Source organism: Orussus abietinus, unplaced genomic scaffold (assembly GCF_000612105.2).
Source record: "Orussus abietinus isolate OABI.00-Male unplaced genomic scaffold, Oabi_2.0 scaffold214, whole genome shotgun sequence".
In the NCBI taxonomy this organism is placed as follows: Eukaryota; Metazoa; Arthropoda; class Insecta; order Hymenoptera; family Orussidae; genus Orussus; species Orussus abietinus.
The window spans coordinates 6,192-21,545 of record NW_019394397.1 but is presented as its reverse complement, the minus strand read 5'-3'; the positions used below and the strand labels follow the sequence as shown (position 1 = coordinate 21,545).

At 38.4% G+C, this 15,354-nt stretch overlaps 1 protein-coding gene across 1 annotated transcript in view; it reads right to left on the bottom strand.

Moving 5' to 3' along the window:
• The window catches only part of LOC111673928 (ubiquitin carboxyl-terminal hydrolase 48-like), a gene marked incomplete at its 5' end in the record, with an annotated part of 123,594 nt that extends 109,408 nt beyond the window's left edge, over window positions 1–14,186 (bottom strand). Inside the window, 2 exons of the mRNA XM_023432151.1 lie at window positions 11,830–11,917; window positions 14,011–14,186. Coding sequence (XP_023287919.1) covers window positions 11,830–11,917; window positions 14,011–14,186 — 264 coding nt within the window. The remainder of the gene's footprint in view (window positions 1–11,829; window positions 11,918–14,010) is intronic.
• Between the last annotated feature and the right edge of the window lie 1,168 nt (window positions 14,187–15,354).

The window sequence follows — 15,354 nt, the reverse complement described above, 5'->3', positions numbered from 1 at the left end:
AGAAATTCTTCGAGGAGAACCCCAATACCCTTCGCGGCATAACAGTGAGACATTCGAAATGAAAATACTACCACATTGGTTACAATTACTATAGGGACATGGTTAAAATACTGTGGGAAGTAAAACCACAGGAATAGTGAAATTTACCACATCGGATGATAAATGTAACCTTGCAAGTAGGTACTGTATTCATGGCGCTGCACTTAAAAGGTACAGGAGTGATTACTATTTGGAAAGGTAAAAAGGTTTACGGGAGTTATTCCCACATTAGTCCAAGTCGTCAAAGATGCGACGATCCTTTTGTCTTTCCATGCTAGAATTAAAGCATTACCTTTCCGGAATGCTCCCGTGGATTTCTTGTGGAATTCTTTTTTTTTTTATTAGACGTGGCAACTCCTTATTTGTTAGGATCGTCTCAGTTAAATAGCAAAAGGTATCATTCTACCCTTCGTCAAATTAGACAAACATTTACATCCATTGTTGCTGATCGGGTATCCGCATGGAACCAAATGGTGACCAAGAGTCACTTCTCGAGGGTAAAGGGTTAATATTTAACGAATTTTCTTCTTTCACGTGTAAGGATACATAAAATATTAAAATATAATAGTTGTATACATTAATTTGTAACTCCTTCCTATTTGGTGGGATCGTTCCACTTAAATGGCAAGGGGTACCATGCTACCCTTCGTCAAATTGTACAAACATATGTATACGTTGATGCCGATCAGGTTTCCGGATTAAACCAAATGGTGGTCGAGAGTGACCTCTCGAGTGCAAAGGGTGGATCCTTTTTGAGTGTTGAAACTGCCTAGAGAATTAATAAATCCGAGGAGCCGCATGAGGAGGACGTCAATTTCCAGACGGGAGGTAAAATCAAGAACGTTAGAGCAAAAATCAGGATCGTAAAGGGTATCGTCCTTCTAGAGGATATATCGCAGGACGAGAGGCGACGTCAGAGGGAAAGGCAAATACATAAGCGTTAAAAATGTCTCCCGCCCATCCAGTCACAGAGGCGAATGCGTATTAATTATGAGGCTTGTTCAAACACCGGAACAGAGCCACGGCGCTCAGTCGTTCCCCTTATTGCAGAACTCCTCTTTCACCCACCGTTTTTTTTTTATATATTCAGTGCTTTGTTTAACTTCCGTCGCGGAATTTTTCCGTCCGTTACGATATTGCTCCCCGGAGATCGGGAGACACAGGAAAACACGTTCCGTTGGCTGGCCACGGGTTTCTGCACCTCCCGGTCCAAGTCTTCGCCCCGCTCGTATTGGTGTGCCCAACACTGGAGTCAGTTTCCCCCAGAAAGGATAGAACGGAGAAGAAAGAATGATTAAAATCAATAAACACCAAAAGAATTAAGAGATACCGGGTACCGGCAACTCGCTTGAATTGGTTGGCCCAACACTGGAGTCAGTACCCCTCAGAAGAGATAAAACGGAGAAGAATGATTAAAATCAATAAACACCGAAAGAATTAAGAGACATATATGGGACTGACAACTCGCTCGCATTGGTTTTCCCAACACTGGAGTCAGTTTCCCCCAGAAAGGATAGGGCGGAGGAGAAAGAATAATTAAAATCAATAAACACCGAAAAAATGAAGAGACGTATATGGGACCGACAACTCGCTCGCATTGGTTTGCCCAACACTGGAGTCAGTTTCCCCCAGAAAGGATAGAACGGAGAAGAAAGAATGATTAAAATCAATAAACACCAAAAGAATTAAGAGATACAGGGTACCGGCAACTCGCTTGAAATGGTTGGCCCAACACTGGAGTCAGTTCCCCTCAGAAGAGATAAAACGGAGAAGAATGATTAAAATCAATAAACACCGAAAGAATTAAGAGACATATATGGGACTGACAACTCGCTCGCATTGGTTTTCCCAACACTGGAGTCAGTTTCCCCCAGAAAGGATAGGGCGGAGAAGAAAGAATGATTAAAATCAATAAACACCAAAAGAATTAAGAGATACAGGGTACCGGCAACTCGCTTGAATTGGTTGGCCCAACACTGGAGTCAGTTTTCCCCAGAAAAGGTAGAACGGAGAAGAAAGAATGATTAAAATCAATAAACACCAAAAGAATTAAGAGACAGATAAAGTACCAACAACTCGCTCATATTGATTTGCCCAACACTGGAATCAGTTTCCCCCAGAAAGGATAGGGCGGAGGAGAAAGAATAATTAAAATCAATAAACACCGAAAGAATTAAGAGACATATAGAGTACCAACAACTCGCTCACATTGAATTGCCCAACACTGGAATCAGTTTCCCCCAGAAAGGATAGGGCGGAGAAGAAAGAATAATTAAAATCAATAAACACCGAAAGAATTAAGAGACGTATATGGGACCGACAACTCGCTCGCATTGGTTTGCCCAACACTGGAGTCAGTTTTCCCCAGAAAAGATAGAACGGAGAAGAAAGAATGATTAAAATCAATAAACGCCAAATGAATTAAGAGATATACAGGGTACCGGCATCTCGCTCGTATTGGTGTGCCCAACACTAGAGTCAGTTTTCCCCAGAAAGGATAGAACGGAGAAGAAGGAATGATTAAAATCAATAAACACCAAAAGAATTTAGACACATATAGGGTACGAACAACTCGCTCGTATTGGTTTACCCAACACTAGAGTCAGTTTCCCCTAGAAAGGATAGAACGGAGAAGAAAGAATGATTAAAATCAATAAACACCAAAAGAATGAAGAGATACAGGGTATCGGCAACTCGCTTGAATTGGTTGGCCCAACACTGGAGTCAGTTCCCCTCAGAAGGGATAAAACGGAGAAGAAAGAATGATTAAAATCAATAAACACCGAAAGAATTAAGAGACGTATATGGGACCGACAACTCGCTCGCATTGGTTTGCCCAACACTGAAGTCAGTTTACCCCAGAAAGGATAAAACGGAGAAGAAGGAATGATTAAAATCAATAAACCCCAAAATAATTAAGAGACATATAGGGTACCGGCAACTCGCTCGTATTGGTTTGCCCAACACTGAAGTCAGTTTACCCCAGAAAGGATAAAACGGAGAAGAAAGAATGATTAAAATCAATAAACACCAAAAGAATTAAGAAATACAGGGTACCGGCAACTCGCTTGCATTGGTTTGCCCAACACTGTAGTCAGTTCCCCTCAGAAGGGATAAAACGGAGAAGAGGGAATGATTAAAATCAATAAACACCAAAAGAATTAAGAGATATATAGGGTACCAGCAACTCGTCCCGACTTTACACGGCCGTTATTTTATGGATTGCTTCACTAAATCGTCACATGGTACATGAACAATGTTTATTTCAGGTACGAACTAAATAAAGAAAATATAATTCTAAACAAATACGTAATTAAAAGAGTAGCAGGGTGTAAATTTTGACTTAGACCACTTTCATAATTATGGGCTCGTATGGTAAAACATAAGCATGGACCTTGCTCCCCACATGGACCTTATTACCCAAAGTTACCTTATATTCTTTTTTGATCCAAATAAGATCTCGAATTTCGAGGATTCGAAAAAAATTCACAAGACTGGTAAAATTTCAGGAAATCATCTATATTGTCGGACACTGTCTTGCGAGATGTCCGAAGGTTTCTGAAGAGTTCACGAAATCCAAACCCATGTGCATCCATCCGAAGATAGAAAAAGTAGTATTAGGTGCATGGAAATGATCAGCGGTGTTATCTAACCAGCCCTCTTTTGTCCACCGTTAAAAAAGTGAATTCAAGGGTCGAAAGAATTACCGTGAACACGATCCAATGTGGAAAGTCCCGGGATCCCTTACTCGCGGGTGTCCATGCTTGTAACCTGGATCCCCAGGGTCCACTTCTCCTGATAGCGTCCATTCCGACGGGCCTTAAGGTGAAGTGAAACACGTCGAGGAACTTGGTCAACGTCGATAAAGAAGATTTTTGTAAATGCCGACGTTGCCGACGTTCCTTTTTATATTGACAGCAGTGTCGAATTATATTGAGTATTGTACCAAACGGCATACTCCACCTGTCGTTTTCGTACAATAATTATAAAGAAATCGAAGTAAAACTCCAGAAATCCTCTGGATTCATGCTTTCTGGGGCCCTGATTGACTGCAGAGGGACCCTCTGCGCCATCTGTGATTTTCAGGTGAATTAAATTTCGTTCTTGAGGCACGTTTTGAAGTATGAAACAATTTCAAATACCCAGTTCGTAGACAAGTTTTATGAACGATTGAGCTTTCGGATGCCACTTTCACATCCCCTTAAGACATGCAATTCATAATTTGACTGCAAATTTACGTACTAAAAGTGTATGAACACGAAATCTTCACGTGCGTTCCTGAGGCACGTTTTGAAGTATGAAACGATTTCTGACACCCAGTTCATAGAAAAGTTTTATGAACGATTGAGCTTTCGGATGCCACTTTGACATCCTCTTAAGATATGCAATTCATAATTTGACTGCAACCTTACGTACTAAAAGTGTATGAATTTTGTGAATTTTTTGAACAGTGTACTCGAAATCCTTACGTGCGTTCCTGAGGCACGTTTTAAAGTATGAAACGATTTGAGACATCCAGTTCATAGAAAAGTTTTACGAACGATTGAGCTTTCGGATGCCAGTTTCACATCCCCTTAAGACATGCAATTCATAATTTGACTGCAACCTTACATACTAAAAGTATATGAACACGAAATCTTCACGTGCGTTCCTGAGGCACGTTTTGAAGTATGAAACGTTTTGAGACATCCAGTTCGTAGAAAAGTTTAATGAACGATTGAGCTTTTGCATACCACTTTCACATCTCCTTAAGTCATGCAATTCATAATTTGACTGCAGCCTTACGTACTAAAAGTGTATAAATTTTGTGAATTTTTTGAACTGTGTACTCGAAATCTTCACGTGCGTTCCTGAGGCACGTTTTGAAGTATGAAACGATTTCAGATACCCAATTCGTAGAAAAGTTTTATGAACGATCGAGCTTTCGGATGCCACTTTCAAATCCCCTTAAGACATGCAATTCATAATTTGACTGCAACCTTACGTACTAAAAGTGTATGAATTTTGTGAATTTTGTGAACTGTGTCCTCGAAATCTTTACGTGCGTTCCTCAGGCACGTTTTAAAGTATGAAACGATTTGAGACATCCAGTTCATAGAAAAGTTTTACGAACGATTGAGCTTTCGGATGCCACTTTCACATCCCCTTAAGACATGCAATTCATAATTTGACTGCAAATTTACGTACTAAAAGTGTATGAACACGAAATCTTCACGTGCGTATTGAGAATAAAACCGCTCTCAATACTCGTACGACGATTGCATCTTAAAAGAAGAGTCATATAATATAAACCTAACCTAACCTAAACCGTTACGTCTAACCTCACCTTGTTATTTATGCCGCGACAAATATCTGATGCAGAAGAGTAAAAATTTAACGACTTATATATTCTAGTATATATGGCATAAGTGTAAGAGATTAATCATTGTAATCAAACGTTCCGAATAGGACGTAAGTAAATCATTGCCCAGAACTTTGGTATCGAATTTACTTACCACGTAAAGCTAAAAATAACCCTAGAACAGCAGATATTTATGTAACGTAGTTGTAAAGTAATAAGCAGCGTTAAATTAAGCAGCACACGAGAAATATTAGGTTTTCGGTTCCTTCTCTCTTGAGGCCCATACGGTTGGGGTAGTTTTGGGGAGAAAGGGGTGATCTTTCGAATCTGGCTCGTGGGTATCCCCAGAGCACATAAATAGCACCGAAATAATGCGAAAAGAGAACGTGCAAATTTTCATATTTCTACCTCTTCTGTTTTGGAGCCTATACGATCCGGGGTAGTTCTGGGATGAAAGGGGTGATGTCTCGGACCTGGCTCTTGAGTATCTCTAGAGCACTAAAATAGCACCAAAATAATTCGAGAAGAGAACATGCAAAATGTTATTATTTCTACCTCTTCTCTCTTGCCGATTGTACGATCGGGGGTAGTTTTGGGGTGGAAGGGGTGGTGTTTCGGATTCGGCTTTTGGATATATCTGGAGAACTAAAATAGCACCAAAATAATTCGAGTAGAGAACGTGCAAAATTTTGATATTTCTACCTCTTCTCTCTTGGCGATTGTACGATCGGGGGTAGTTATGGGGTGGAAGGGGTGGTGTTTCGGATTCGGCTCGTGGATATATCTGGAGTACTAAAATAACACCAAAATAATTCGAGTAGAGAACGTGCAAAATTTTGATATTTCTACCTCTTCTCTCTTGGTGCTTATACGATCGGGGGTAGTTTTGGGGTGAAAGGGGTGGTGTTTCGGATTCGGCTCTTGGATATATCTGGAACACTAAAATAGCACCAAAATAATTCGAGAAAAAAACATGCGAAATGTTATTATTTCTACCTCTTCTCTCTTGGCGCTTATACGATCGGGGGTAGTTTTGGGGTGAAAGGGGTGGTGTTTCGGATTCGACTCTTGGATATTTCTAGAGCACTAAAAAAGCACCAAAATACTGCATACTCGTTTTATCCGTGAATCTTTCCCTTAACGTAGATTGCACTGTGGGGGTGCTGAGTGAACGTTCACTTAGCACCCCCACCGATTTTCGGTATAAGGGGTGGAGCACTAAAATCGAGGTCGCAGCACTAAAATAGCACTAAAAAAGCACTAAATTCTCCAATAGGTTTCATTCCATATTTCCGATGTGGGGGTGCCTACTGTACATACATTTTGAAACGTGTGTTTTCATGACGAGTATACTCGTCAAACACAGCTAACTGGTTAAATGTATACGCGCATAACATATTGAAAATACCTGTAGATGACATGACCGTAGTAAAACGTAATTAGTAACCACAGTAACCAACATTGCTTAAACGTAGGTATGCCTAAAAAAGATAATGCAAATATCAATCAACGCGAAAAGGTAAATGAAGCGTCACCGGATTACTTTTAGCGGTTCATCGCGCATACTATTTTTGAAATTCAAGGCGTAGATCCGTTTGACAAACCCGAGAGTCTACTGACACGTGCGTGCAATTTTGGTTTTTGGCAAGGCACTTCGTCAGGATCTCCATAGGAGAATCTGATGATTCACTTGTAACGAAACGCATAGATCTGAATTGCGAGGCACTTTTGTTAACTGCGCACATGTCTCGTTAGTTCTCAAATGTTTCACTTCGGAATTGTCATTGAACTGCTTATCCGACGTGTCGTTAAATAAAACGAGAGGATTATGTCTTTTTGACGTGACCGTAAATTTCAACTTGCACTTCAAATAATGCCGTTGTGAAAAAATAAAAAGCCTTAGTTCGTGTTCGTGTTCACGTTTTCGGACACATTCACAAATCCTTTCAGGATTTAATTAGTTTGGATATCTCTTTTCGAACTGAAGAATCGCTTTCAATTCTCGTTTACGTTTTTCATTATTTTCATACTTTTCTGAAGTACTACTACCTGAGCACACTGAAAACTCAAGAACATTTGTTTTTAATTTATCTTCTTTTTTAATTCACCCAAAAATTGTAGCATTTTTTAGATTATTCGTTTTCTTCTTCATATTGCTCGGGAAACAAATGTTAATTTCTGATTATCGGGCAAAATTTCAAACTGGCGCCATTTTTTCAATTCAACAAATCTTCTTAATTGTAGTATTTTCTTTACTCGTAAATAACCACTCGACTTCATTTAAGGGGTTATATGCAGTAGTCATAGGCGAAATTCAAGAATTTTGTTTCATAACTACAATGCATTTTTTAATCGAAAACAGAGCGTGATTTCATAGTACTATTGATGACAATAAACATAATATACAATTTCTTTGTCAAGATAGATTTAAAAATTGGCGAGGTACAGCAATTCTCTGAAAAAGTTTTTTTTTGCGGTGACCACGATATCTCAAAAAGTATTTCACCGATCGGCTTCGAATTTTTAGGACTCATTCTAGGGCACATGGAGGACTGCTGAATGAACGAAGGATCCTTTTTTTTATGAAAATTTGCGGTTTTATTAAGGAAAAACGAAAATTTTATAAGACGAAAAAAGTGATTTTTCAGTAAAACCACTGCCATTTTTTTAACAGTAGGAATTTTGAAAAATCTTTCGTTCATTCAGCAGTCCTTCGTATGTAGAATGAGCTCTATATATTGTAAGCCGATCCATGAAATACTTTTTAAGATATCGTGGTCACCGCAAAAAGAAAAACTTTTTCGAAGAGTTACTGTACACGCCAATTTTTTAATATATCCTGACCAAAAAAAAATTATGTATTAAGTTCAATAATTGTACTATGAAATCAGGCTGTTTTCGATTAAAAAATGCATTTTATTTATGAAAAAAAATTCTTGAATTTCGCCTATGATAACTGCATATGACCCCTTAATCGATTATTTTTCTGCTTCACTTACTTGTTAGGTGAAAAACAATTAAACAATTTCTAGATTACGGGGTTCCTTATTGCACCACCTAGTTGCAGGTGGCATCTTGTACCAAGTGAGAAAAAAAAAAAAATTCTGCATACAAATATCCGTATATTATATACAAATGTGAACTAGAATAAAGATAAAAAATGTTTTAAATAAACATAGATTACGTGTTGAATACAAATTTTGAATGGTTCATTTAAAAGACAAAGCAATTACTTTTTAATATACACTATAGGGCACCTAAAATAAGGAGGGACAGAAATTTCAATTCGATTAAAAAATAAAAAATGATTCAAAAACACGAACTAAACAACTATTTGAAACAATGACTTGAAACTTATTATTAGTTGTACTAAACCTGCTTCCCTGGCACAGTGCCATTTTCTTGCTCCTTTCTTTTAATACATGCATTTGACCGTCATACAAAGAAACCTTTATAACAAAGAATGTTACTTTTATCCGTAATTAATGCTTCTCGTGAAAAAAAATGCTTAATTTATCGCTGCTTATTACTTAACAAGTACTCTTGAGGGCCCATAAGGTTGGGGTAGTTCTGGGGTGAAAGGGGTGATTTATTGAATCTGGCTCTTGGATATCCTTAAAGCACTTAAACAACACCCAAATTAATGCAAGAGAAGAGCGTGCAAAATGTGTTATTATTTCTACCTCTTCTATCTTGGAGCCTATACGTTCGGGGGTAGGTTTGGGATGAAAAGGGTGGTGTTTCAGTTCTGTCTCTTGGGTATTCTTAAAGCACTTAAATAGCACCAAAATAAGGTGCCTCAAGCTAGCACGGCAACATCCCAATACACGATTTCTGAATACAGAGGAATTATGTGCTTATTATGTGCTAATTTTGTGCTGAATTAATTAATTTTGTACCCCCACCATTTTTCCGAAATTTGAAATTCCAGTGTGGCCGTGCTAGCTTGACGTCAAGCCAGCACGTTCCCATCTCAAACAAGACAAAAAGTTAAAAACAAGTACACCAAATTCAAGGGCAAATTATGTGCTAATTTTGTGCTGTAATCGTTTTTTCTTTACACCGACCATTTTATCCAAAAACTTGATTTTCGTTCCGAGCGTGCTAGCTCGGCGTCAAGCCAGCACGCTCCCGTCTCAAACAAGACAGAAAGTTAAAAACAAGTACACCAAATTGAAGGGCAAATGTGCTAACTTTGTGCTGTAATAGTTTTTTCTTTACACCAACATTTTTTTAAAAAAACTCGATTTTCGTTCCGGGCGTGCTATCTCGGCGTCAAGCTAGCACGTTCCCTCCTTAAACATTATAAAAAGTTAAAAACAAATGCACCAAGTTGAAGGAGAAATTATGTGCTAATTTTGTGCTGTAATAGCTTTTTCTTTACACCGACCTTTTTTTCAGAAAACTCTAGTTTCGTTCCGGGCGTGCTAACTCGGCGTCAAACTAACACGTTCCACTCGTAAACGATGTATTAAGGTAAAAGACAAGTACACCAAGTTGAAAAGGAAATTATGTGCTAATTTTCTGTTGAATTAGTTTTTTTTAAACCTATAATCTTTCTCAAAGTTTCTATTTTCATACCTGGCGCGAGGTGCGTAAAGCTAGCACCCCTACCTTTACAGAAATTCCACAAGAGGTAACTACCCGATGGTGTGGGGAAAATTGAAACTTTATATACTTAAATTACTCCCAGAATTAAGTGCTATCCGAATATCATAGCGCCGATTTTTGTGCTCAATCCCCAAGGTCCTTAATCTACCCCCAACAGAAATACTACAAGAGGTAACTACCCGATGGCGTGAAGAAAATTGAAAGTGAATTGAACGAATTTTAAGGGTTGTAACAAGGGTTGTAACAACCCTTAAAATTTGTTTTTCGAAAAAACCAAAATATGCTTTTTTTGTATTGTTCTAGTCTATAAATTAACCCAGTTTCATTTGGCTAGAGCAATTACTGCTTGCGTAAGAGGTAAAAAAAGTATTCAAAGGGGTGGCACACCCCTTACAAATGAATCTTTTCGAAAAATTCCAAATGCATGTTTCATAATTCTTCATTCCCTACATTTTGACGGTTGTTTCATGAAGATCGGTCGAGTGCTTCTATATGATACAGCCAACTAATCACCTTGCACGGCCAACTTGGAAGCCTGATTTCACCCCCTAAAATTGTTTACCCGCCGATAAAAAAAAAAACACGGGTCCCTCCGATTTTAGTCCTCTATAACATATTTCAAAATGAACAAAATCGGCGGGGGACGCCTCGGGTACCTTCCTTGTAAGCGACACGTAATTTTTTTATCTGCCATTAAACATTTTAAGGGGGTGAAACCACCAACTAAAGTAAGGCAAGTCAAGAGGCGATTTGGCAATTTCACCCATTAGAACATAATATTTTTTAACCAAACCAACTAGAAAAGCTTTCTCATGACGAGAAATGAAAAATATTATTTTCTTAATGAAAAAAAAAGAAAAATTAAGGGGCTCACCTGTCACAAGCCTTACTTTGGATGGTGGTTTCACTCCCTTAAAGTGTTTAATGGCAGATAAAAAAAATACGTGTCGCTTAGTTTTTAATCTACTATAACATATTATAAAAGAGATCAAATCGGAGAGATCGACCTGGGATACCTTCCTTGTAAGTGACATACTCCGCCTGTCGTTTTCATACAATATTTATAAAGAAACCGAAGTAAAATTCCAGTAATCTTCTAGATTCATGCTTTCTGAGGTCCTAATTGACTGCATAGGAACGCCCTGTGCCATCCGTGATTTCCGTGTCAACGAAATTTTCACTCCGAGACCTCGTATTACCATCGTTTTAGCATAGCAGCGCATGAGACACCTTTCTTGCCTTTATCCCGTTCAAAAGTTTATCGATTACCAAAGTGTTCTAAATTGTCGTACAATTATCCTCACACTTTCGTTTCTCATATTAGAGCCTTCGATAATTATATATTGATCGAAATATGAAAGCTCGATGCCGTTTCGGTTCTGGTCTGGGCTAAGTTCAACAATTTGTTTGAAAAATCCGAATTTTTATGGTATCATGATAATTCCTAGGTGCGTATGTCAATGTTTCAGATAGTTCGACTCAATACCCGTAAAAAAAAAGTGTCTTATTGAGTCGACTGATTTGAGGGGGGTTTCACTTCACCTTAAACGGCACGTACGTTGCTCCACTTACGCGACGTAGTATCACCTATTGATAAAAAGGCATTGCAGTGCAATTTCAAAGGGAACCTCTTCGCTTATATCGATTCAAAGGCCTAATCGTTTCAACGACATGACATTTGCTGGACGACTTTAACACCCAAAGTCGTAATAATACAACGGTACAATGAGTATCTGTGATGAGAATACAAAGGCGCTGTATATGAGGTCTCAGGGGAATATTCACCCTGCCGGGAAGATGGACGAGTAAAAGGCGGCCATCGAATGATGTAAACTGACCTTATTGCAACCATAGTTTATGTAGACACCTTTCAAGTCGTCCTCGGTCGATAACTCCGTATTTGGGCTGTTCGGCGGACTTTTTGGACTGAAAACAGAAAATTCATTTTGAACGTTAAAACTACCGACAATCAGAAAACTCGGTAGAGTTTCGCGCCAAATATACACACTTGCATACGTACATATACGTATGCGCGAAGCTATGTGTATATGTGAAATGCCACCAAGTTCTTAACGCCAAGTTTGAGCGTGTTAAATTCGTGGAAATTAATATTTATGTATTTATGTATAACTATTTCTTCCGCAATCGGCCGGTTTTTCAATAAAAGTAACATTTATGTCAATTGAATGCAAGTAATAATCAATTTATAACGGGTAATAGTAAACTATATTATTTTTAAATAATATGTAAAGAAAAATATTTTAATTTTAGTTTCAACGTTTATATTATGTTCAAAGCAAGCTGATGAAGTATGTGCACGTGTTAAACAGTGGCGCCTCGCTATTAGGGGCCAAGAATGAATAATATAATTCATTCTCGATTATAAAGGAGTTTTAAGGTGAAGTGAAACACGTAGAGGAACTTGATCGACGTCGGTAAAGAAGATTTTTCTAAATGCCTACGTTGCCGGCGTTCGTTTTTATATTGACAGCTGTATCGAATTATATTGGTTTTTGTATCAAATGGCATACTCAACCTGTCGATTTCGTACAATAATTATAAAGAAATCGAAGTAAAACTCCAGAAATCCTCTGGATTCATGCATTCTGGGGGCCTAATTGACTGCAGAAGGACCCCCTGCGCCATCTGTGATTTTCAGGTCAATTAAATGTTTCACTCCGAGACCTCGTATTACCATTGTTTTAGCATAGAAACGCATACAACACTTTTTTTGCCTTTATTCCGTTCAAATGCGAGTTTATCGATTACCAGAGTGTTCTTATTTGTCGTAAAATTGTCCTGACCCTTTCGATTCTCATATGAGAGCTTTCGATAATTGTATATTGATCAAAATATGAGAGCTCGACGCCATTTTGGTTCTGGTCTGGGCTGAGTTAAAAAATTAAAAAAAAAAAATCCAAATTTTGAATGTGTCAGGACAATCTGTAGATGATCAGGAGTGATGTGTCAAAATTTCGGACAGTTTTGTCTAATACCCTTAAAAAAAAGTATTGTAGTTGAATCGACTGATTTGAAGGGGGTTTCACGTCACCTTAAATTTCTGTTTCGTCGTCCATATATTCTTATGTCCATGGTTTAGTAGGATCCTGGCCCTACCATGGCGCCGTTTGTAGCATATTAGTAGAACTTGTGAGAAATGCGAGTACGATGAAAAGAATGCAGACAGAAAACACGATGGTGAATACGATGAGCGAAACATGAGATTCAATATTTTCAGATTAGCGTAGCGTATAGCGGATGGAACGAAAAAATCTGAAAAAATTACAAGCTCTACAAATAGAAAGGTGTTTTCATTTCGATCCTTTCATTGGATCCATATTAAGTTCTCTTAATTGAGAAATAAATATTTATGAAATTGAAGTACCGACAATTGGCATTGAGTATTCAGTACCTTTTGCGCATGCTTTTTATTGTATTTGGCGCGAAACTTCACCGAGTTTCCTGATACGCCATTAAAAGAATTATTTCGAAATTCGAGGTTTTAATATTAATACGTTAATAGCGTGACATCTTACAAATGTATATCTAACCATTACAGAATTTTATCTGGAGACTTTATAAAAATTACCTGTTACATTCACAGATACAGTTCTGTTATTTTTACAGGTATTAAGTTGTATTCATTAGAGCTACTCGTGCGTAATACTTGCAAATACTAATCCGTAATCTTTATAGATATTTATCCGCAATCACTACAAATACTTATATGTAAACGTTATAGATATTTATCCGTAATTTTTACGGATTTGATTAAATAAAATATTTACCGTAATTCTAATAAATATAATCTGCTATCCCTATTTCAACGGATGAAATCTGTACATTTTACAAATCATTATCTATACAATTTAGGAATGAGATTTTTTGTACAACGATGCACGATCAAGCACAAATGGCGTTTTATGGAAATTCGAAAATAGCGGTACAGACTTCACGGTCATACCCGATAAAGAAATTTGAAAAGCGTTTGCACAGAAGTAGGACCGTTTTATTCTCACCTATCCCTCGGGGTATCTCGACGAGAAGACGCCAAGGAGTGCCTGGCGGACGATTGCGTCGAGTCTCTCTGAGCCTCCCTCAGGAGGCGCAGATACTCTTCTCCGCCGCTGCTGAAGGGCAATGGAGTAACTCGGTCTGCCGGTGGGTTCAGCTCCACCCACGACTCTGCACCTCGAAAAGAGAAACGTTTTCGATTTAGGCATTTTATACGATATACAGGCGTAACGGTTTAATTTATCAAGTAACCCTTTTTCAATTATTGGAAACGCCAAGGATACATGTCTGGCCCCTTTACGCACGATAATGTGAAAGGAAACATGCAAATTTCATGTACGCGTGGGTAGGTATGAACAAACTGCAAAAAATAGAACCAATGGGCATTATATTTTCAAAGTAGTCATTTTAGAGCAAAGGAGATTTTTTATCTGCGGTGCACACCTCAAATTCGCGGATAAACTTCTTTCCCTTTTTCGGGTTCGAATGTATATCTTTCTGTGTCGATCATATTTCAAACGATTGAGCACAATTCCTGACATTTTCAATTGTTACTTTAGGGCCATGTAGAAGTGAATAATGGCAAAGACATATCTTGGCTCTGGTCTGTGCTAAATAACCAACATTTTTTCGAAAAAAAAAAGAAGCATTTTTTTAGTGTGAGGAACGATCTTATCGTTAGACTAAATCGAAACGTTAATCTTTTTCTCGGAAGTATTTTAGTATTTCTTGTAGGTGTGTTAATGTTTATCGTAAAAGTTTATGCACTGTAGGGAAAAATAGTACGGGATTTTTCGACTCAATTTTCAACAAGGATAGCGCTGTATAAACCGTGACTACGAGCGTTCTGTTCCACCCTGTATGGAACCACGAAACAAAAGCATGTAAATTGGACGTAGGACGTGAACGAAGCTGTGCGTTTGCTCGGGATTCGCTCGAGTGGATGTAACGTCAGTCGAGATGGGATTTTATTTTTTTCACCATGGTAAAACGAGAGACCACAGGCGACATGGTTCCTTGCGCCATTTTGAAGAACCTATCGACTACATAGTCGGCTGAAATTTCTTTTACTTTTATCTCCCGTACTGTTCTCTCGTAAAAAAATGAAGGGCGACGTTTTGCGACATCCAATCAATTTGGAAGACCTCGAAGACTGCGATTACGTGATATCTCGTGATCATGTTAAAATCAACATCCGTCATTTACGCCGTCTTCTCGAGCGCAATGCGAGTCGTCGACGCGACCACGAATTGTTGAAACGCCGGAGATTCGTTCTGTGTCCAGGATGCTACCCTACGCCCCGTTCGACTGACTCTAATTTCAAGTTTGCCATTGTTTGCTTCTTGGCT